Source organism: Lissotriton helveticus, chromosome 3_1 (genome assembly GCF_964261635.1).
Source record: "Lissotriton helveticus chromosome 3_1, aLisHel1.1, whole genome shotgun sequence".
In the NCBI taxonomy this organism is placed as follows: domain Eukaryota; kingdom Metazoa; phylum Chordata; class Amphibia; order Caudata; family Salamandridae; genus Lissotriton; species Lissotriton helveticus.
The window spans coordinates 291,360,379-291,384,543 of NC_136061.1; the positions used below are offsets into that span (position 1 = coordinate 291,360,379).

The 24,165-nt window shown below is 44.4% G+C and overlaps 1 protein-coding gene across 2 annotated transcripts in view; it reads right to left on the reverse strand.

Moving 5' to 3' along the window:
- The window catches only part of LOC144822378 (uncharacterized), a 1,092,528-nt gene that overhangs the window by 793,227 nt on the left and 275,136 nt on the right, over positions 1–24,165 (reverse strand). The window contains exons 9-10 of one of the 2 annotated variants that reach the window (XM_078679822.1): positions 22,588–22,756; positions 913–1,091 (exon numbers count right to left, since the gene is read on the reverse strand). The exons of the other annotated variant lie outside the window; for it this stretch is intronic. Coding sequence (XP_078535948.1) covers positions 913–1,091; positions 22,588–22,756 — 348 coding nt within the window. The remainder of the gene's footprint in view (positions 1–912; positions 1,092–22,587; positions 22,757–24,165) is intronic. 2 annotated transcript variants of the gene reach the window in all.

Below are 24,165 nucleotides of genomic sequence, written 5' to 3' on the forward strand. Positions count from 1 at the left end.
CACCCTGTTCTGTTTTCCGCATTTACAATGCGGCGCACCGTGGCGCTTGGATGGGCAATGCGACGCAGCTCCAGCAAGGCTCGGGGGTGCCCTATCTATAACATGCTGCGTCAATCCTTACGCCTGCTTCAAGCAGGCGCAGGGTTTTGACGCAGCATGGCCCTAAAAGTGAGTGAGTGAAATCTTGTAGATTTCACTCAGCCACTTTTAGGAGGCATTCCTTTCACCGGAACGCCCCCCCCCCGCGCAGGAACGCCTTCCTGTCGCGCAGAGCTTTACAACGTGACGCATCTCCCAGATGCGTCACGTTGTAAGTACCCCGCATCATGGTGCTGGATTTGCGCTGCCGCTGCATCACAAAAGTGACGCAACGGCGGCGTAAAAGAGGCGCAAGGGGCTTGTAAATCTGCCGCTCAGTGACAAGTCTCCAAGCCTCATAGAATGGACCAAATCTACACCAACTTGCATCTCCCTCTGAAACCCTAGTACATTCCAAAACTGAACTCAAAATGACGGCATATACATGCCAAAAGTTACTGATAAATACATCATAAGAAACATGCACGTTTCCCTAGTCCACTGTGGTTAATACTTTACACTACAACGGCACCAAAGAGCAATAGAGCGGGAGAATGAAAGCGAGATACAGAAAGAGAGAGAAAAGAGATAGTGAGCAAGAGGATATCTGTGTGTTACGAATGCATGTGACATGTTTAATTTATCTGCCAATGTTGTCCAATTTAATATACATTAATAATATACATTTTGAACAATTGTGAGTAATTGTTTTTGTTCAGTTTCAAATAAGGCTAGGATCCGCTATCAAACTTATTTCATCAACATGGTCACAATAACACATTACAGAACTATTTGCCTCTCAACAAATTTAGAACAATGTTTCAAAAATTATACTTTTGGGTCAAATGTAACGTTGTTCCGGAAGCTGCTCTGGAGATGTGTAAAGAATTCTGTGTCTTCTGATTCCAGAAGGCTCATGACCCTCTCAGCCATGGCATAGATCTCCACCCAGGATGGGAACAGGTTCTGCATTAGGAAGTACAGGTACATGGCCAGCTCATAGGGGTGTTCTGCTGCAGAAGAAGAAAAAACTTTTCAGTGGACCGGGAATAGCTTGACTCCTGGTGACATACTGCCTAATATGCATGGAGTTTGGAAATAAATGCACAGGACATGAACGTGATCCACGAGGAATGCCCTCCTATTTTATAAGCCGGTATGATGGCTCAGTGACTTAAGTGACTCGTGCCCAAGCCATCACAGTTTTCACATCAATAATTTTATTGTAAATGTTGCAGTGATATTATCAATGATGTCATAGAATATGTCATGAGTGATTTAATATGCGGGGTAATTAGCAGTGCATGGTGAGGGCACGAGGTATAGTTACTTTAGGGCACGAGTTATAGTTACTTGCGCTAAGTATAACTATAACTGGTGAAATTCTGTGATTTTTCTAGTTTAATACGTTACGTTGTAACTGAAAATTTCACCTAACGATAACACCAGCATGATGCCAACCCTGCCCAAAGGCAGCCAACCCCGTGCTGCGCTGGGCCTTTGATTGTGCGTGGCGGGTGCATTGGCCAACCCACTGCATGCAGCCAACCCCATGCTGCACACAGCCTTTGGTCATGCACGCTGAGGGACTGGCCACAGAGTCTTGCCTGCGGCCAGGCTCTCTAGCATATCCCCCCAAAGGCAGCCAATCCCACGCTGCACAGGTCCTTCAGTAATTGTGGCAGGGGTTGGCCACAGTGCTTGACCTGGTACCAGGCCCGAGGCCAACCGCAAGCAGGCAGACAACTCCCACAACGTGAACGACCAGAGGCCATCAGTGGTGGTGGCTGAGCCTTTGCCACACAGCTTAGGGTTGGCCTGTTGGCCTCAGAGACCCGGGGCTAAATACAGTTGGACAGGGGAGAGTGCGTGTTGCCCCTTCCCAGAGTCGAATATAACAAAAAAAGGAGAGGGGCCGTGTGGCTACCTCCCCATATTTATTATATTATTTATATTTATTATATTTGGCTTTATTGGGCTTACATTGTGACTGTACATATATATATATATACATATATATATATTACCTCAAAGCCTCTGTGATCCACACAGCTTTTCCATAGAGCAGATAACAAGCAAAGTGCAGGGTGCATAACATCCATAGGTAGGACAAATTTAGATGGAAAGCAGATCCAAGATAGAGCACTCTCAACACCAGTGACACTGTAAATTTGCTCACCGCTTTGCTATCAAAGTCTACATAATCCTATGCTTAAATACTTTGCTGTGGAAATGGTAAAAGACTTTGTCCCTTTTGATCTCAGTGTGGATGGCAGTGTGCTAATCCTACGCTTAAAGACTTTGATAGAAAGCAGATGCTTTAGGTGAGCAAATTTAGAATGTCGCTGGTGTTGAGAGTGCTCTATATTGGGGATGCTTTCCACCTAAACTTAAGAACTACCCAGAGTGCTATGCTTCTTTTTCTGCATAATTTATGCATCACTCTATGCCAGAAAGGGTTTTGTTTTGACTTATACTGGGTGCTCACATGTGTCTGGACAAAGCTATACCTCGCTGAAGAGCTCTAATTAGAGCGAAACACGCGACAGGGGTTGCTTTTATTCATTTCAGGTTGGCTTGGATGGTATTTTACTAATCCAAAGCTGTAGTACTGTGCCTGGAGTGGTAAAAGGCTTTGGCCATTTTACAGCTCCTCAAGGATAGCACTGTGCTAATCCTATGCTTAAAGACTTTGCTGTGGAAATGGTAAAAGACTTTGGGGCAAATTTACAAGAACTGACGCATCTCTGCATATCAGCAGAGATGTGCCAGTTAATTTGCGTCACGCAAAAAAACCTTGCACCACCATTGATGCGTCGATTTTACAATGCGGCACACTGTGGTGCAAGGATTGATAGATGTCACAGAAGGTGCACAATGGTGGCGTAAAGTTGTCCCAAGGAGTTTGTAAATCTGCCCCTTTGTCCCTTTCTATCTCGGTGTGGATGGCACTGTGCTAATCCTATGCTTAAAGACTTTGATAGAAAAACAGACATTTGAGGTGAGCAAATTTAGAGTGTCGTTGGTGTTGAGAGTGCTCTATATTGGAGCTGCTTTCCACCTAAACTTGAGAACTACCCAGAGTTCTCTGCTCCTTTTTTTGCATAATTTATGCGTCACTCTATGCCTTAATGGGTTTTGTTTTGACTTATACTGGGTGCTCCCTTGTGTCTGGACAAAGCTTTACCTCTCTGAAAAGCTATAATGAAAGCAAAACACGTGTCAAAGATTGCTTTTATTCATTTCAGGTTGGCTTGGATGGTATTTTACTAATCCAAAGCTGTAATACTGTGCCTGGAGTGGTAAAAGGCTTTGGCCATTTTACAGCTCGGCAAGGAATGTGCTAATCCTATGCTGAAAGACTTTGCTGTGGAAATGGTAAAAGACTTTGTCCCTTTCTATCTCGTTGTGGATGGCACTGTGCTCATCCTACGCTTAAAGACTTTGATAGAAAAGTAGACATTTGAGGTGAGCAAATTTAGAGTGCCGCTGGTCTTGAGAGTGCTCTGTATTGGAGCTGCTTTCCTCCTAAACTTGAGAACTCCCCAGAGTTCTCTGCTTCTTTTTTGGTATATATATATATATATATATATATATATATATATATATATATATATATATATATATATATATATATATATATATATATATATATACACACACATATATATATATATATATACACACATATATATATACACACATACACACATATATATATACACACATATATATATACACACACACACATATATTACCTACTGCCGGTCGCCAGTAGGTATATATAGTTAGGATTTTTTCTCTATGGGATTTTTGAAAATTCTATGTCTAATAACTTTGGCGTTTGTGGACGGAATTGGCTGAAATTTTCAGGAAAATGGAACATTTTGTTTCTGAGCAGCCCCTGAAAATTTGGGGGGGGGGTTCGTCAAGGGGGGGCCGAGAAAAAAGGGGGGTCCCAAAACGTGTTTTTAACATTGAGTTTTCCATAGGGCGGTTGGCCTCACTTTTAGCCCGAACGGCTGAATGGATTTGCACGAAACTTGGCAAAATTGTAGGGACTGATAGCCCGATGTGCCTTTGCTAGGTCTCAATATATATGCTCCAGTGGATTTTGAGAAATTAACGTTCAAAAAAAGATATATATCTGTAACAGCAGACCAGGCAGCGCTCCGGTTCGCGGACTTTACGCGTTACGGAGCTTTGTGAAGCGAAGCTGATTGGTTCTCCGGCGTCTGTAAACATTCCAAACAGTCCGTAGCGGCCGCCATCTTGTCTCTCGGTAGGATCGAGAGACAAGAGGAGGCCAAAGCGAAGGGGCAAATGACCATAAGGGGGCATAGTAGATCCTCCCTGACCCCCTAGGTTTGATGTGGAGGTTTTAAAAGGGCCCCGCGGGGCAAAAAAAATAATAATAATAATAATCGAACGGCTGAATGGATTTGCACGAAACTTGGCAAAATTGTAGGGACTGGTAGCTCGATGTGCCTTTGCTAGGTCTCAATATATGTGCTTCAGTGGATTTTGAGAAATTAACGTTCAAAAAAAGATATATATCTGTAACAGCGCTCCGCTTCGCGGAGATAAAATTATCTCTGTATTACCTAGCTGTTGCTAACACCAGTTAGCGACCGCTAGTAGGAGATAGCGACCATCTTGGGCCCCACTTTGCATGTCAGTGATATTTATCACTAATGACATGCAAAGTGGGCATGCCAAGATGTTAGCGACTGGAAACAGTCGCTAACATCGCTATCTCCTATTACCAACTTTTGGAGATATTCGCGCTAAGCGTGAATATCTCCAAAAGCTACCACCTGCCCTGAGCAGTTCTTAGCCATGTTATCCAATGGGAGGTGGATAACATGGCTAAGAGCATTAGCTCGGTAATGCATGAATATCGCTGAGTTTTCAGCGATATTAATGCATTGCGGTCGTTTTTTATGGCATTTGCGATAAACCTTGATAATAGCAAGGTTTATCTGCGATAATTTCTGACGATGCTTAGCGGTAAAAAAATTTTTGCTAAGCATCGTTAGGGATAAATATCGCTTAACTTTGGTAATATGCTCCAACGTCTGTTAACGTTCGATTCGAAGGAAATCAGGAAGTGTTGAAAAACATTGTCTGCGCCATCTTGCCTTTTTTCAAATGCCACACTTTTGTCGTGCACGGCAGTCATTTTAGATGCCTTGACCAGACCCACTCTCTGCACGCTGTCGATCCTTAGCATGGCTCCCCACCCTCGCAAGCATCTCCCCCAGGCACTGGTCACCCTTGTTCTCTGTCTTATGCATGGGTAATAAACCTCCCCCCATCTGCGCTGCTCTTCCCTGAGAATCACACCCTGGGCCCGCCCGACACCTCCCTTTCGCCCTATTCACTACCGCACCCTCTGACACTCCTTTTCCTCTGTGTCCGATTGTCCAGGCCGGTCCTAGGCTATCAGCTAGCCCTGCAGATGTAGTTTATGGCCCCAGCTGTAAAGAATCACCCCTCTTCAAAGGAGTTATAGTAGATCAAGGCCCACACTCGATGAGATCCGTCACAGCACACGCGTTCCTACTATCTGAAAACCATCCTGTATTGTGATTGGGGAGGGGACCGAGCCTGAAGCGGAAGATTCCAGGGATGACTCTTTGTACATCAAAGTTTTTACAATTATGTGTCACATTAAAAATATATAGCACTCCAACAAAGTAGTAAGATTATAAAACTTTAATAACTTATAAATATATACAACAAAACAAAAACAGTAAAAACATATAAACATTTTTAGGGAAAAACAACGAAGTAGTGGTCGGCTGTGCGAATAGTCCCAACGCAGCACAACGTCCAGATTTCTGGACGGCACCCAGGTGATGTTGCCTGGGTGCCGCACTGATTTCGGCATCCGGCGTGGGGCGTTGCGGGGGGTGGGTCATCAGTAGCAAACTGTTGTGCGAATAGTTCCAAGGCAGCAGAACGATGGCACCAAGGTGATGTCCAGTAAGTTGCCGCACTGGTTTTGGTATCCTACAATGCTGCTCCGAATAACGGCGTGGGGCGCCCCAGGGGGGGGGAGGCGGCGTGAACGGGCCTCTCCAGGTGGAGTCTCGTCTGTTGTAGTGGGGCGCCCCTTTACCGTTTCAGTTGCCATTCCGTCCGCTTTTGGTCCACTGTGTCAAAAGCCGCAATTCAGCTGAGTTGCGCCCACTCTTGCGGTGCAGCGATAGGCGGCTGCCACAGGACTCTCAAAATGGCGGCAGGCTCTTTTCTTTTTGGGCCTGGTCCACTGAAATGGCCCTGGGACACCTTGGAAATCGGACGCTTGTCTGCTAGGTCTTGGACCCCATTCTCAAAAGTGTCCCCTCCGCCTTGAGGATTCAACAAAAGTTTTGGGGGCCCCCGACTCCTGCAGGCTTCTGGTGGGGAGCGGCTGCCATGATTGCTCGCGGAATGACCACGACGGAGCCACGAGATGGTGGTGCTTTCATGGTGACGCCAGCTTCAGTGTGAAACATCCAGAAACAAGGTGGGGCTTTCATCGTTTGGGAAAAAAAAAAGTTTTCATCCAATGAAAAGTGTTATTTTTAGGTCATATGATCAAGCCTTCCATCATTAGGAAACCAAAAGTAAAATGAACCAATGAAAAGTTTTATAAACAAGTCACATGACCTGTTATGCGGCATAGGGTATAAAATGCGGAGAAAATACGTTGGCACGTGAGGCGGCGTCAGTAGCGGACCGATGTGCGAATAGGCCGAAGGCAACACAACGCGCCAAGATCCGGATGGCACCGAGGTGGTGTCCAGCAAGTTGCAGCACTGGTGTGGCCATCCTACAATGCTGAAAGTCGGCGTGGGGCGCCCCGTTGGCCTGTGAGTTCGCGTCAGTAGCGGACCGATGTGCGAATAGGCCGAAGGCAGCACAACGCGCCAAGATCCGGATGGCACCGAGGTGGTGTCTAGTAAGTTGCCGCACTGGTGTGGCCATCCTACAATGTTGAAAGTCGGCGTGGGGCGCCCCGTTGGCCTGTGAGATGGCGTCAGTAGCGGACCGATGTGCGAATGGGGCCAAAGGCAGCGCAACAATATTTTCGGAATAGAAGACACCACAAGGCGCTGAGATGCCAAGATCCGGATGGCACCGAGGTGGTGTCTAGCAAGTTGTGGCACTGGTGTGGCCATTCTACAATGGTAAAAGTCGGCGTGGGGCGCCCTGTTGGCCTGTGAGATGGTGTCAGTAGCGGACCGATGTGCGAATGGGGCCAAAGGCAGCGCAACAATATTTTCTGACTAGAAGACACCACAAGGCGCTGAGATGCCAAGATCCGGATGGCACCGAGGTGATGTCTAGCAAGTTGCTGTACTGGTGTGGCCATCCTACAATGCTGAAACTCGGCGTGGGGCGCCCCATTAGCCTGTGAGATGGCGTCAGTAGCGGACCGATGTGCGAATGGGGCCAAAGGCAGCGCAACAATATTTTCTGAATAGAAGACACCACAAGGCGCTGAGATGCCAAGATCCGGATGGCACCGAGGTGGTGTCTAGTAAGGTGCACTGGTGTGGCCATCCTACAATGCTGAAAGTCGGCGTGGGGCGCCCCGTTGGCCTGTGAGATGGCGGCAGTAGCGGACCGATGTGCGAATGGGGCCAAAGGCAGCGCAACAATATTTTTGGAATAGAAGACACCACAAGGCGCTGAGATTCGGTTAGCACCGAGGTGGTGTCTAGCAAGCTATGCAGCTGAGTTGCGTGCGCACTTGCGGCGAATAGGTCGAAGGCAGCACAACAATGTTTTCTGAATAGAAGACACCACAAGGCGCTGAGATTCGGTTACCACCGAGGTGGTGTCTAGCAAGTTGCTGCACTGGTGTGGCCATCCTACAATACTGCTCCGAATAACGGCGTGGGGTGCCCGAAGGGGGGGGGGGAGGCGGCGTGAACGGGCCTTCCTAGGTGGAGGCTCGTCTGCTGTAGTGGGGCGCCCCTTTACCGTTTCAGTTGCCATTCAGCTGAGTTTTGGCCGCTCTTGATGCTACAGCGACAGGCGGCTGCAACAGGACTCTCAAAATGGCGGCCTGTTCTTTGGATTTGGGCCTGGTCCACTAAAATGGCCCTGGGACACCTTAGAACTCGGACGCTCGATTTTTTTTTCCTTTCCTCTACATGCAAAAAAAGGTAAATGCCCGGTACGTTATACGCTTCATCTGCCACGATGTACTCTCCAGAGGAACCGAAAAAAAATATAGTTATGGTAACTATACCATGCATCGTCATATGGAGAGGTGGCACCAATTAATTATAGTGCTGCATAAAAGAGAGATTTGGAGGAGAACCCCCGACCTGCCAGTACATTCATCAAAGAAGTGGCACTGACAGCATCAGAGGCAAGGGAAACGGTCCCAAATATTTAGAAGAACTTTGGAAAGATTAAAATGACATGTTTAGATTGTGGCAAATTAATTTCATGTGGACAGATGAGTGTTACTCTATAAATACAGCATATGAACATCATCATAGTCGATGATTGGTAGAGACATTTTGACTATATCCTGGACCTGCCCGTCCTCGCCCAAAATGGCGCCGGAATAAATGGGACTCGTAACTCCTTGTTGTGTACTGGTTGCAGAACCTTGAAATCACGAGATACGTATGCAGTTTTGAAGCACATGGCGGGCGGTGACGAGAATTGATTGAGTATTTCGACATCCCTATTGATATTAAGTTCTGATGTGTTATTGATTACTGTACTATTGAAAGTTCGAATTAACGTCACGCATGGTACTTGCCCGCAAATGTATATCTAGATAATTTTATTGTAACTGGCCCTGTCGTATTTTAATTATAAAATGTACGTCCACCGATTCCGCAACTGTTAGACACCTTAGTTCTTGCAACCTAATGGCCCGCCCGTTACGTTCCTCTACAGTGTAAATGTCTACTCATCATATACGATTACAGTTTGCTCAGTGGCCGGCCCACGTGGTTATAGGCTCGTATTTGTATAATGAAATTTTCACAATAAAGGTTTTTAAAAGAAAACATGGTAGTAGTATATACATTGGTAAAGTTTTTAATAATAGTCACTGTTTTAGAATCATTAAAAGGCAAGTGAAATAAAGCAGACCAATTACATGAAGGGTAAAAGGTATAATACGCAGGAACGCAGTAAAGATAAATGGTCAAGGGCTGTTGTGTTTTCTACTCCTGCAACATAAAGTGATCGATAAGAATCTCATATTCAGGCGTATCGGCGACTAAGACAGCAGGTCGACCCTCTTTTGCTCAACGGCTCCGTCATGGGACGAAGAAACGCCCTTTTTCTCGAAAAAAGAATATATTTTACTTGCAGGACAGTTGTAAATTTTCCGGGAAAGTACATTAGCCTGGAACATTATAACATATATTTAAGAAAAAATAATGTTCGGAAGTAATAAAAAGCGTAATTTTTAGGTCATATGACCAAGCCTTTCATCATTAGAATAAGAAAAGTAAAATGAACCAATGAAAAGTTTTATTAACAAGTCACATGACCTGTTATGCTTACGTTACGCGCTGCGCGTCGCGCCCCGAATGACTTCCGGATGCGCTAACGCGGCGCGTCATATGACGCATTACGCGACAACGCAGGTCCAGAAGATAGTCAAAATGTCTCCACCAACCAGCGGTCGGAACACAACCCCTTTCAGCAGGCTAAATAGTTCTGTTAAATGACAACAGAAGGGACAGGCAACAAGAACCATCAGTCAAAGAGGGGAGGGCTAGTTCTTCTCTACCGGGTTACATTGGGGCGATACCGGAACTGATCGAATTGGTAGTCTACAGTGTTTCTGGATGTTTCAGACTGAAGCTGGGGTTAGCATGAGAGCACCACCATTTCGTAGCTCCGTCGTGGCCATTCCGCGAGCAATCATGGCAGCCGCTCTTTATCGTTATTTTGGGCGGGGTGGGTGGCGGAGCCGAGCTGTATTGCAGCCATCATGGTGTGGAGTTCAGTTCATCTCACTAGTTTCGTATTTGTCATGAGGGGTTGTTCTTAATGTTTCTATTTTAGCGAGGTCAAAAAGAGATCCCATTACTGGCCTACTGATTTTGCTCGATTCCTTTTGTTTTTTTACACGATTTTTCGTTATCTGCAAAGACTAAACAGAGTATTGCGACTCTGTGTTTGTTTGTAAATAGAGAATGAACCAAAGAGAACCAATTCTAAAACAGTAAATGCTTGGATAACAATCAATCAAATGGAGAGAGAAGCAGGCACGACGTATTACAACGGGGGCAAAGGCCTGCGTTAACTACCTTTCACTATCTGCAAAGAGAGAGTACTCCTAATAGAAATGAGGGGGGGGGGGCAGCATTCAAAGCAGATCAGTGTGCATAAACACGAAAATGTTTTTACTTACCACGTACTTGACATTCGACAGCTTATGATATTTGCTATTAAAAAAACATTGAAATTCACTGAAAAAACCATAGGTTATAGACCATATATAGTTAGGAATTAGCATTTACAAAACCTTGAAAATTCACTGAAAAAACCATAGGTTATAGACCATATATAGTTAGGAATTAGCATTTAAAAAACCTTATTTTACTCACACAAAACCATTGAAATTCCATATATAGTTAGTTGCACTAACTATATATCGCGCACCCGCAATCCACTGCTGATGATGTCACATATTACATCATTCATGACATGGTCAGTGACATCACTGATGACATCACTGATGACATCTCAAATGACATCACTGATGACATCACTGATGACATCTCATTTGACATCAATGACCACATCACTTATGATATCATTCATGTGACAATACAATGCATCTCCTCACATTTTAATATAACCTCTGTTTCACCCAGTGTTAAATACAGAGTATAATTTTTGAAACCATTGACACACCAATACTAGTTACTACATACGCACTCACTGATTCCTACGTCTACACACACCTTCACTCATTCACCCATACAATCATTCATACATACAATCACTCATCTTTACAACACTATCATATGCACTCATATACCTATACAGACACTCACAGTCTGCCACTCATCCATGGAGTTACTCACACACCTAGTCAGTACTGTAAAGAATCAATGACACTTCCATTTTCTTGTCTATACAGTTAAACATAGAGCACCTTACATTTTCAAACATATACTAACACATACTTACCTTCTTATACAATCATTGATACAAGTACACATTGATCTGCACAGAGTCATACACCTCCCAGCCAGCCACACACACACTCAGTCTCCCATACAAATACTTGGGCAATCAATCAATAACCCATATAGTTACTCATATAGCTACTGATCAACACATGCAGCAGTTTATAGAACAACAGACATAATGATGCACAAATTAAGACAGTTTAGTCACTAACCCATGCACTCAGTGAGACACATTTAATCACTCAGTCATACAGTCAGTCATGCACCTACTAAATCCTTCGTCCAGACACTTACACATCCACTCATTCTTCAATATGTAAGACATATTTAAACTTTACAGAAACAAAAAATCACTGGATGTTGTTATCAGTCATGTCATCAGTGATGTCATTTGAGATGTCATCAGTGATGTCATCAGTGATGTCACTGACCATGTCATGAATGATGTAATATGTGACATCATCAGCAGTGGATTGCGGGTGCGCGATATATAGTTAGTGCAACTAACTATATATGGAATTTCAATGGTTTTGTGTGAGTAAAATAAGGTTTTTTAAATGCTAATTCCTAACTATATATGGTCTATAACCTATGGTTTTTTCAGTGAATATATATATATATATATATATATATATATATATATATATATATATATATTACCTACTGGCGGTCGCCAGTAGGTAGTTATAGTTAGGATCGTTTTCCATAGGAAATCCGCAACATTCTATTGGGAATAACTTTGGCGCCGAATGAGGGATCTGCCTGTAATTTTCCTTAACTTTGCCTCGCTGCGCTCCGCTCCTTCCCTGAAAGTTTCGGGGGGATCCGTCAAGCCGGGGCCGAGATAAAAGGGGGGTCCCAAAACGTGTTTTCCCCATGTTAATTTCCATAGGGCGGTTGGACTCATTTTTAGCCCGAACGGCTGAATGGATTTCCACCAAACTTGGCAAAATTGTAGGGACTGGTACCCCAATGTGCCTTTGCTATGTCTCAAGATATATGCTCCAGTGGTTTTTACGAAAATTAACTTTGAAAAAATATATATTGGGCTACATTGGGCTATATATATGTTAGAGCCCAAATGTAGCCCAATGTAGCCCAATGTAGCCCAAAGATGGCCACCAGAGACAAAAAAAACAAATGTAGCCCAAATATCAGCCAGATGTAGCCCAACTATAGCCCAATGACAGAATGTCCCAGAGTGTTCTAAAGAACAACTAGAGCGCAAACAGTCTTACTTATGACAAAAGTATGGCACACCTGAAGTCATCTTGATTGGAATAAAGTGTTAACACTTAAAACATTTAATTTGCAAAGGAACAAAATAAGGGGGTTCATTTTGCCATAGAAATTATGATTAGTGCTGAAGAAAGAAAAATTAGGGCACATTTTGAGTGACTTCTCAAATCCTCTTATATTTCATTAAAAAAATTCTGATATGCAGTCTCCCAAGATGGCCACCAGAGACAAAAGAGCCCAAATGTAGCCCAAATATCAGCCAGATGTAGCCCAACTATAGCCCAATGACAGAATGTCCCAGAGTGTTTTAAAGAACAACTAGAACGCTAACAGTCTTACTTATGACAAAAGTATGGCACACCTGAAGTCATCTTGATTGGAATAAAGTGGTAACACTTAATACATTTAATTTAAAAAGGAACAAAATGAGGGGTTTCATTTTGCCATAGAAATTTTATATATATATATATATATATATATATATATATATATATATATATATATATATATATATATGATTTTTTTTTCCTGAAAAAACCATAGGTTTCACACCAGTTATAGTTAGGAATTAGCATTTAAAAAACCTATTAAATTCACTGAAAAAACCATAGGTTTCACACCAGTTATAGTTAGGTGGAAATTTTACTTGCATAAAACCATTGAAATTCCCACGTTATAGTTAGTTGGACTCACTATAACTTGCACGTGCAATGCACTGCTGATGACGTCACATATTACATCACTCATGACATGGTCAGTGACATCACTCATGACATCACTGATGACATCTCAAATGACATCACTGATGACATCATCCAGTGAATGTGTATCTTTCTGAAAAATAAATATTTTTTATATATGTATATCTAAAAGTTGATGGAAGAATAAATGGGTAAATAAATGTCTAAATGGATGTTTGTTTTGTGTAAAATTGATTGGTTAACTGACTTATTAAATGTATCTTAGTGAATACATATATTAGCGAGTAATGTTTAAATATTTAAATATCTGTATCTGTGTCTCACTTTGTGTATAAGTGGCTGCATGGGTTGGTGAGTAGCTACATGAGTGTGTATATGGGTTATTAGTTGTTTTTTTGAGTATCAGTATCAGTGTCTGTATGGTTCGGTGGGGGATATTACTTAGAGCACAGATGTATGAATGAGTGACTCACTATTTGTATGTATTTTGAAGCCAGCATGTGTGCAAGACTGTATGGGTGGATGATTGTGTGTATGGGTGGGTTAGTGAGTATGTGTTTTTATAATTGATTGTTTAAGAGAGTAAATATGTTTCCGTTTCTGTAGAAGTATGTGTAGTGGTGTGTATATAGCAGTATAATCAAGTAAATGTTTTTTTGATAGTTTATTTGCATGTGTGAATTTGTGTGTGAGTAACTATATGGATGAGTATTAGTGTGTAACAGGATGTATAGGTGTATGAGTACATATGATGAGTAAGTACATGCATGAGTGACTATATAGAACTGTTGGTGAATGAGTGGCTGTGTATGTAGATGTTGGAATTACCTAATAAGTTGTTGTAATTGGTATTGGTTTCTCCTTTTTTAAAGAAAATGTTAGTTTCTATTTTTGAATGTGTGTGTCAAAGGTTATTTTATGCTGATAGGAGGTCTGCCACTTTGTCACAAGGATGTTGTCATCAGTGATGTCATTTGAGATGTCATCAGTGATGTCATGAGTGATGTCACTGACCATGTCATGAGTGATGTAATATGTGACGTCATCAGCAGTGCATTGCACGCGCAAGTTATAGTGAGTCCAACTAACTATAACGTGGGAATTTCAATGGTTTTATGCGAGTAAAATTTCCACCTAACTATAACTGGTGTGAAACCTATGGTTTTTTCAGTGAATATATATATATATATATATATATATATATATTCCAGCTCATGAACCGTTTCATTCAGGAAACGAAAAGCGCACTCCAGGGGTAAAGCAGCAAAGTTTATTCAGCCCACAAACGCTCGTGCAACAGACGCGTTTCGGACGTCAAGTCCTTCGTCAGTGTTTACACAGTTTACAATCTTGCGGCAACATATAACGAATACCAGCAAGCTAGAAAACGGACATCACCCATAGAGCGCTAGTGCGGTGGCCATTTTGAAATGGTTAAATACCCATTTTTTTAAACAATAAACCAATATTATTCAGCAAAGGAGCTTCAATTCTCCCTATTTCTCTATATTGCCGTGTATCGGCAATTCACCGCATTACTAACGTTTTTACTCAAAGGTTCCGTTTACAATAAAACAAGAGCAAGGCCTTTTTGCATGTATCATTTGCAGGAATTTTTTCATGTATCAAATAAGAACTAACAATCATCTCCATGATTCCAATTATTGTTCTTGAACATGCATATTTGTATCTTTCGCTTACCTATAGTAAGCCAAGACATATCCAAAATTGAGCCGTGTATCGGCATATCACCACATCCTACCAGTGCAAAATTTATAACATCATTTTTCGCTATCCTTTCTTGCAAAGTTATAATCATCTTCTCAGAATCATGTCAGAGAAGCTCAAGAATTTCGAATTAAATACAGATATATCACATATATATCACATAATAAACTGTTTCAGAGCAGAAATCACATCAGCATTGTAAGTGCCGTGCATGTGAGAATAGCAAACGAGTATTATTTTATAAAATACCAGGGGTGTCCAAAGTAAAAAACATTAGACAATTTATTACATGTACTACCCCCTATGTTGTTTACTGTCTCACCTGTCCATGTGGACTCCAATACATTGGGAGTACTATCAAAAATGTCAAAATGCGGATCCTTGAGCACCAACGAGCTATAGTGAATAAAGACATGGCATATCCCGTGGCTCGACATTTTGCACTGGCACATCAAAGCAATAGGGAGCTATTGCAGTACTTCGGTTTGGACCATATCCCCCTGCATCCTAGAGGAGGGGACAGATTACTCAGTCTTAGAAGACTGGAGTCGCGATATATCGTTGACATGCAGACCAAACAACCTATGGGTCTCAACAGTGGGGAGGAACTTATGGTTCACTTGGGAAAATGAGACATTTAGCTGGAAAATGAAATATTTTGCACAAACTGATGAATGTGAATTGGTCGTTGTAAATAATATGTACAGGATTCTTTACAATGCTGATGTGATTTCTGCTCTGAAACAGTTTATTATGTGATATATATGTGATATATCTGTATTTAATTCGAAATTCTTGAGCTTCTCTGATCATGATTTTGAGAAGATGATTATAACTTTGCAAGAAAGGATAGCGAAAAATGATGTTATAAATTTTGCACTGGTAGGATGTGGTGATATGCCGATACACGGCTCAATTTTGGATATGTCTTGGCTTACTATAGGTAAGCGAAAGATACAAATATGCATGTTCAAGAACAATAATTGGAATCATGGAGATGATTGTTAGTTCTTATTTGATACATGAAAAAATTCCTGCAAATGATACATGCAAAAAGGCCTTGCTCTTGTTTTATTGTAAACGGAACCTTTGAGTAAAAACGTTAGTAATGCGGTGAATTGCCGATACACGGCAATATAGAGAAATAGGGAGAATTGAAGCTCCTTTGCTGAATAATATTGGTTTATTGTTTAAAAAAATGGGTATTTAACCATTTCAAAATGGCCACCGCACTAGCGCTCTATGGGTGATGTCCGTTTTCTAGCTTGCTGGTATTCGTTATATGTTGCCGCAAGATTGTAAACTGTGTAAACACTGACGAAGGACTTGACGTCCGAAACGCGTCTGTTGCACGAGCGTTTGTGGGCTGAATAAACTTTGCTGCTTTACCCCTGGAGTGCGCTTTTCGTTTCCTGAATGAAACGGTTCATGAGCTGGAATATTTTCCGCGAGTATCGGCGCGGAGCCTGCACCCGCTGTTAAGAGTGCGCTGGGATTACCGGTACAACTTGGAGCCTCAATATATATATATATATGGATAGATAGATAGACAGATATATCACAGTACTTTTCCCTACCCGCAGGACCCTGGGCAGGGAGAGAATTGTGCTTCCACCCAGCGGATGTGAGCACACTTCTGTTTACCTGTCCTCTCTGTTGAGGCCAGGAAAACTGTCAGGTTGGCTTTACGTATGGTAGTACGATATTAATTTACGGTAAAGAAACCCAAGAAATTCAATGAAAAAAACAAATGTTAAAGTGATGTTATAGTTAGGTGAAAATTTCAGTACCAACATAACGTTTTAAACGTAAAAAACTGAAATCCACCAGTTATAGTTATCTCTAGTAACTATACCTTATGCTTTAAGGTAACTATAACCTGTACCCTCGCCATACACTACTAATTACCCCACATATTACAACACTCATTATATCCTATGTGATTGAAAATATCTCTGAAATATTTGCAAAAACTTATTGATGTGAAAACTGTGCATGGTAGGGGGTGCGAGTTAAAGTTACCTAAGGGCACCCCTAACCGTTTTTATGGAATTTGGCCCCTGCCGATTGGGACCCTATGGCTTATTAAGGCTCTGGGAGTGGGGCTAGGCACTCCCTCCCCTTACTTTACACAACAGCTCCACGGGGTGGAGTCCCCGGGGCCTCACAAAGGCTCAGGGTTGAGGGCCCTGCCCCCTCATCTCCAAAATGAATATTGGGTGCTTCCCTCTGGGTTATGGCCCATGCCGGGAGGAAAGGGGGCAAGAGAAGCATGGAAGCCAGTGCTTTTAGAACAAATGTTTGCTGCTGAACCTCCAATAATTTACAGAAAAGGTTTTTAAAAAAATTATTTTGACCCCAGGTCGAGTTGGTAAGGGTATTCCTACCATGCCCCCTTATGTCTTTTTTAACAGTTTTTAGGACTGGAGACTGAGTCCCAAGTCCTAAGATGGCTTTTGCTACATCCTGGTTGATGTGATGGCAGCCAATCAGAACTCAGTATGAGATCTGTCAGTCCCGCCTATCTACAGAGGTGTGAAATATACAACATTTTTAAGCATTAATTGCTCAATATCTACTCAACATACTTACTCTAAATCACAGAAATCACTCTTTCTGGAACAAGATCTAGCTTTCTGCAAAATTTGGTGTAAATCTGTTCCGCCGTTTGGGCTGGAGCTGTGTCTAAAGCTTCTATGGAAAAATTAATAGGGTAAACGCGTTTTGGAACACCCTCTTTTTTCTCTTGACGGATCACCCAAAAACCTTCCATGTACAAACTAGGCAAAATTGTGCTCTTTTTTTGGAACGTTTCGTGAAGATTCATCAAACAATGCCAAAGTTGTTTACAACACAAAAAGGCATTTCCTATGAAAACACGATCCTAACTATAACTACCATTGGGTAATTATAAAATCAATCAATCAATCAATGCATTTGTAGCGCGCACTACTCACCCATGAGGGTATCAAGGCGCTGGGGGGGTGGTGCTGCTACTGCTCGAACAGCCAGGTCTTGAGGAGTTTCCTGAAGGTCAGCAGGTCTTGGGTCTGAAGCAGGTGGATGGAGAGGGTGTTCCATGTCTTGGCGGCGAGGTGGGAGAATGATTTGCTGCCGGCGGTTGCTTGTCGTATGCGGGGGACGGTGGCGAGGTCAGCAGAGCGAAGCTGACGGTTTGGGGTGTGGAAGGCGAGTCGTTCGTTGAGGTATGCTGGTCGGTGTTGTGGAGTGCTTTGTGAGCATGGGTGAGGAGCTTGAAGGTGATCCCCTTGTTGACGGGGAGCCAGTGCAGGTCTCTTAGGTGGGATGTGATGTGGCTGTGGCGGGGGATGTCGAGGATGAGGCGTGCAGAGGCGTTCTGTATGCGTTGTGGTTGTTTCTGGAGTTTGGCCAAGGTTCCTGCGAAGAGGGCGTTGCCGTAGTCCAGACTGCTGCTGACGAGGGCCTGGGTGACCGTCCTTCTGGTTCCGGTGGGGATCCATCTGTAGATCTTGCGGAGCATGCAGAGGGTGATGAAGCAGGAGGAGGAGACTGTGTTAACTTGTTGGGTCATTGACAGCGATGAGTCCAGGATGAACCCCATATTGCGTGCGTGGTTGGTGGGCATCGGTGCAGCTCCCAGCACGGCCGGCCAGCAGGAGTTGTCCCAGGCGGAGGGGGTGGAGCCGAGGCTGAGGACCTCCATCTTGTCCGAGTTCAGTTTCAGGCAGCTGTTCTTCATCCATTCGGCGACGGCCTTCATTCCTTTGTGGAGGTTAGTTTTGGCGGTGGTGGGGGCCTTGGTGAGGGAGAGCATCAGCTGTGTGTCATGAGATGTGGAGATCGTGCGATCGGACAATGTTGGCGAGCGGTGCCATGTAGACATTGAAGAGTGTCGGGCTGAGGGACGATCCTTGGAGTACGCAGCAGATGATCTTGGTGTCTTTAGATTGGAATGGAGGAAGGCGGACACTCTGGGTTCTGCCGGTGAGGAAGGAGGTGGTCCAGTCCAGGGCTTTGTCGCGGATCCCTATGTTGTGGAGGCGTGTGCGCAAGGTATTGTGGCAGCCGGTGTTGAAGGTGGCCGAAAGGTCCAGGAGGATAAGGGCCGCGGTTTCTCCGTTGTCCAGCAGGGTCATGATGTCGTCGGTGGCGGCAATGAGGGCTGTTTCGGTGCTGTGGTTGCTGCAGAATCCGGATTGGGACCGGTCCAGGATATTGTTCTCTTCGATGAAGGAGGTCAGTTGCCTGTTGATAATCTTCTCGATGACTTTCGCTGGGAACGGGAGTAGGGAGATGGGCCGGAAGTTCGTGAGGTCCGTAGGGGCTGCTTTGGGTTTCTTGAGTAAGGCGTTGATCTCTGCATAGTTCCAGCTCTCCGGGAAGGTGGTGGTCTCGAAGGAGTTGTTGATGATCTTGCGGAGATGGGGTGCGATGGTGGAGCTTGCTTTGTTGAAGATGTGGTGGGGCAGGGGTCTGACGGTGAACCAGAGTGGATGGTGTTCATGATTTTGATGGTGTTGTCACCGTTGACGTGGGTTCAGGAGAGCAGAGGGTCATGTGGATGGGGGGCGGTGAGTCTGAGGTGTCGGTGGCTGTCGAGGGGGGCCAGGTTGTTGAAGTGGTCGTGGATGTCTGTGATCTTGCGGTGGAAGAAGGTGGCAAGGGCGCCGCAGAGGCCTGGTGATGGCAGGATGTGGTTGGAGTTGGAGTTGGGGTTGGAGAGTTCCTTCACGATGTCGAAGAGCTGCTGTGTGCATTGTTGTTGATGCGTTCCTTGAAGGAGGTCCCTTTGGCGGTTCGAATGAGTTGGTGGTGTCTGCAGATAGCGCTCTTGTGGGCTGCATTGCTGTCCGGAGTCTGTTCGTAGTGCCACTTCTTCTCGAGCCTTTGGCAGGTCTGCTTGGATGCCTGGAGGTCGGTGGCGAACCAGATTGCTTTTCTGTCGGTGCGTCTGTTTGAGGGTTTCTTGATCGGGGCGAGAGTGTTGGCGCAGTCGTCGATCCATTGCCTGAGGTTGCAGGCGGCAGTGTCGGTGTCGGCAGTGTCAGTTGGTGGGTTTAGGGCGAGGGTGGTGATAAGCTGGTCTTCGGTGATTTTGCTCCAGCTGCTGCGGGGGGCCCGTTGTGTGTGGTGGTGCCTGGTGGGTTTCTCGAAGGTGAAGTGGATGCAGCGGTGGTCGGTCCAGTGGAGTTCGGTGACGTGGCCGAAGGTGACGTGATTGCTGGCGGAGAAGATGGGGTCGAGCGTGTGTCCGGCGGAGTGGGTAGGAGTCGTGACGAGCTCTTTGAGTCCGAGGTTGTTGAGCAGGGTGGTGGAGTTGCTGTTGTTGGTGTTCTCGTGGTGGAAGTTCAGGTCTCCGAGGAGGATGTAGTCCATGGATGCAAGGGCGTGCGTGCTGATGAAGTCAGCGATGGAGTCTCTGAACTGTGGCCGGGTTCTGGGGGGTCTGTAGATGAGGGTTCCTCTGAGGGTGGCGTTGGGGTCGGTGTGGATCTGGAAGTGCAGGTGTTCGGTGGCGCTGAGGGTGTCATCGGTGCTGGTCGAGATTCTGAGGGTGTTTCTGTGGACGATGGTGATCCCTCCTCCTGCTCAGTTGGTGCGGTCTCTGCGGGTGTTCATGTAGCCGTCCGGGATGGCTATGGCGATGTTGGTTGCCGAGGAGGGGTTTATCCAGGTCTCCGTCGGGAAGGCGACGTCCGGGGAGGAAGAGTCGAGTAGGTCCCTGAGTTCGATGGCATGCTTGCAGGCGGAGTAGGTGTTGAGTAGTATGCATCTGAGGCGGTTACATCCTACGCAGGTGGGCGAGGTAGCAGCTTGGAGGCTGGTGAAGCTGCAGCTCCGGCAGGAGAAAGGCCATTGGGTGTGCTTCGGGGCGGCCCGGAAGCAGGGGTATGATCAGCCGGCGTTGAGTGCGTGGAGGATGCTGGCGTCGTGGCGTTCGCGGGGGCCAGGGGTCTGGCGCTGGACGCGGTTCAGGCACGGACGGGCTTGCATTTGGCGGGCCTTCAGCACGCCAGCTGTGCTACTGCGCAGCGGCTGCCGTAAGAAGGGGAGGTGGGAGGGAGGAGTAGCCGGGAGGCGGGAGCGATTGGGTGAGGCAGGGGGGCAGGACCGCAGGGGACGCAGCTACAGGAGAGGAGAAGACTGAAACGCTAGGAAGGGCTACAGGGGAAAAACAGGCAGAAAACGAAATACAAGAAAGGGTCCAATAACAGAAAAACAGACTACAACAGTGATACAACAATAGTAACAGAATACAACAGTGTAATACAGTAGCACAAACAGAATACAATACAGAAAAAGGAACATACAGAGATAGATAGATAGATAGATAGATAGATAGATAGATAGATAGATAGATAGATAGATAGATAGATAGATAGATAGATAGATAGATAGATAGATAGCCATATAATCCAGTACTGCCAATCAGGGGCTCTAGTGGCATCATTAACTATGAGGTCATAGGCCAAGTGGGTTGTAAATGTCATGAGAACCCTTGAATAGCAATATTGAGCCACATAGCATGTTACTGTTTATGTATTTTTATATCACATGTTAATTTTGAAGTAGGTAGCTTGAAAAAGTAGTTTTCTTTAAAGTGCAGCTAAAAATAGGCACTGATTGGAATTAGAATGTTTGGTTTTGCTTACCTTTCAGTGAATTGTGGCTAAAACAATAGAAGGCCACTGGATTTATGTTATTCTGTAGCTGTGGCATTTACCACATAATTATGTATTTACCAAATTTGCTGTATAAGTTGTCCCATAATTTGCACATTTCACAAAAAAGTTCTTTTTAGCTCAAATGGGTGAAAATAATAATGCCACATAATTTGCATTTTTGCTGCATACGTTTTATAGCCTTGCTGCATAATTTGGTCCTTCGTGCAACATAATCTTAATAGCCCTGACAATGGTAATGCTCTGCAGAATGTCTTGAGGGCTGTCATTATAATGGAGAAATCCATATTTCACAAGGAACGGTAAAATATGTTGCATATGTCATGGTTCCCTTTGAAACATGGGTTTTTATATCACTGCATTTTCTGCAAAGAAAACACCCAGATGTGTAATGTAGACACATATAATATGGATACACATATATAGTCACTAAAAAAACAAAGGTTAAAGTGACATTATAGTTAGGTGTTGAAATGAAACAGGAACTATTATAAAACTCAGAAACCACTTAAATGGGCCAGTTATCGTTTTCCAATTACCTGTAACTTGCATCCTCATCAGGACAGTTTTATGGCTTTTTATAAAAGGCCTGAGGTCAGGCTCCACCTTTTATTAATATTGCGGTTCAGTTTTAACAAATAACAGAGTACATGGGGCTGTACTTGAATAAAGGTTAAGCTGACAGCAGTAAAACTATGATAGACACAAATTTGTAAAGGATCCCAAAAATACATTTTACACAGCCTGCTCATAAGAGGAACCATGGTTTGTTGCAGGATAGATAACCACAGTCCCCTGTCTATACCCCATGACTGATGAAGCCCCCTTAAGAGGGCAACAGGCTTTTATGTTGGTGCAATGCTGGCTGATACACTGCGTTCAGTCCTCTTTCTATGTTGCCTTTTGCAATTTACAAGCAGTCTAATGTCTACAGTCACTGAACAATGAAGAAAAGGATCAAAACACAGAAACACAGAAACGACACAGATATAAGATATTTACCAACAGCAGGGGTCTGCTTCAAGGCGACTTGTAAAGGAAGGAGCCAGTGGATTAGATAAGGGTCATAGCGGCCATTGTAGACAAAGAGGACGTTTAAAGTCTTGCATGTTTCCAGGATCATATATTCGTTGGAGGCAAAAGGTTGCAAGCAAGGTGTATTTTCATATGTCTGTTAAGTAGAAGAATACATAACGTGTTAAGTATGCGAACAATTGACAAATTGAAAATTGCTTTTTTGCCTTGGGGTGGTGGCCATGGCATTATTTGACTTCCAAAGAGTGTGATTGAGGGATAGCTATGTCATGACTTATCCATGTAAGACAGAGTAAGACTTAAGTCAAAAGAGGTGGAAAGGAATACTGCTCGTGGTAACTCGTCACTTTTAACATAGTGATGAAATCAATAAGCATGACTGCTCACCCGTGAGGGTCGTAATGCGCTTGGTGGGGGCCGGGGGGTGCTGCAGTCCTGGTGGCTGCTGAGGTTCAGTTGAGGAGCTAGGTCTTGGGATCCTTCCTGAATTTAGTCAGCAACCGAGATAGCCTGAGGTAGAGAGGCAGGGTGTTCCAAGCTTTGGCGGCGAGGTAGGAGAATGATCTTCCTCCGGTCCTGGTCTTGTGGATCCGAGGGATGCTGGCAAGGAGCAGTTCGGCGGAGCAGAGGTGTCTGTGGGTACGTGGAATGAGAGGCGGTGGTTAAGGTATGCTGGTTTGGCGTCATGGAGGGATTTGTAGGTGTGTGTGAGGAGCTTGAACATGACTCTTTTGGTGACTGGTAGCCAGTGGAATTCTCGTAGGTGTTCAGAGATGTAGCTGCGATGGGGATGTTGAGGACCAGTCTGACTGCGGCATTCTGAAAGTTCTGCAGCTTTCTGAGGAGTTCCTGAGTGACGCCTGCATATAGTGCATTGCCGTAGTCAAGTCTGCTGATGATGAGTGCATGGGTGACCGTCTTACTGGCCTCAGTGGGGATCCATCTGAAGGTCTTTCAAAGCAGGCGAAGAGTGTGGAAGCATGATGAGGAGACGGCGCTGATCTGGCGGTTCATCATGAGCGAGGAGTCTAGTATGATGCAGAGGTTTCATGCGTGGTCTGTGGGTGTGGGGGTTCTAATGCGACGGGCCAAGTTGTAACCATTTAGCCAAGTCACCCTGAAGTATCTCCCTCATTTATTTTATTTTATAATGTTTTTTATTGATTTTCATACTTATCAAAACAGGTCAATTTTCATCCCCATAGGTATTCATATTCATTTACCCTTGCGGCATCTAGATAACAGTTACAAGGCATGGGGTACCACTTAGCCAAAAAGTAAACAGAAAACTTAACAGTAACATTTTATGGGCAGTTATTTCATAACTCCATGGCCACAAAATCTACACATTTTTAACAGCATCAAGGGTATCAGCAACATTCAGGCAGCAGTGGCCAGGGCGTTCCATAATTTTCAAGACCAAAATCATGAAGGTGCAAAGTCGGTGTTTGCCAGCCCCAGAAAGGGCGTTGGGGTTACTTCCCAGTCGTCTGCCATCCAGTGTTTAATTTGAGCCGGTGGTTTCTGGTGCTTGGCACCAGCACT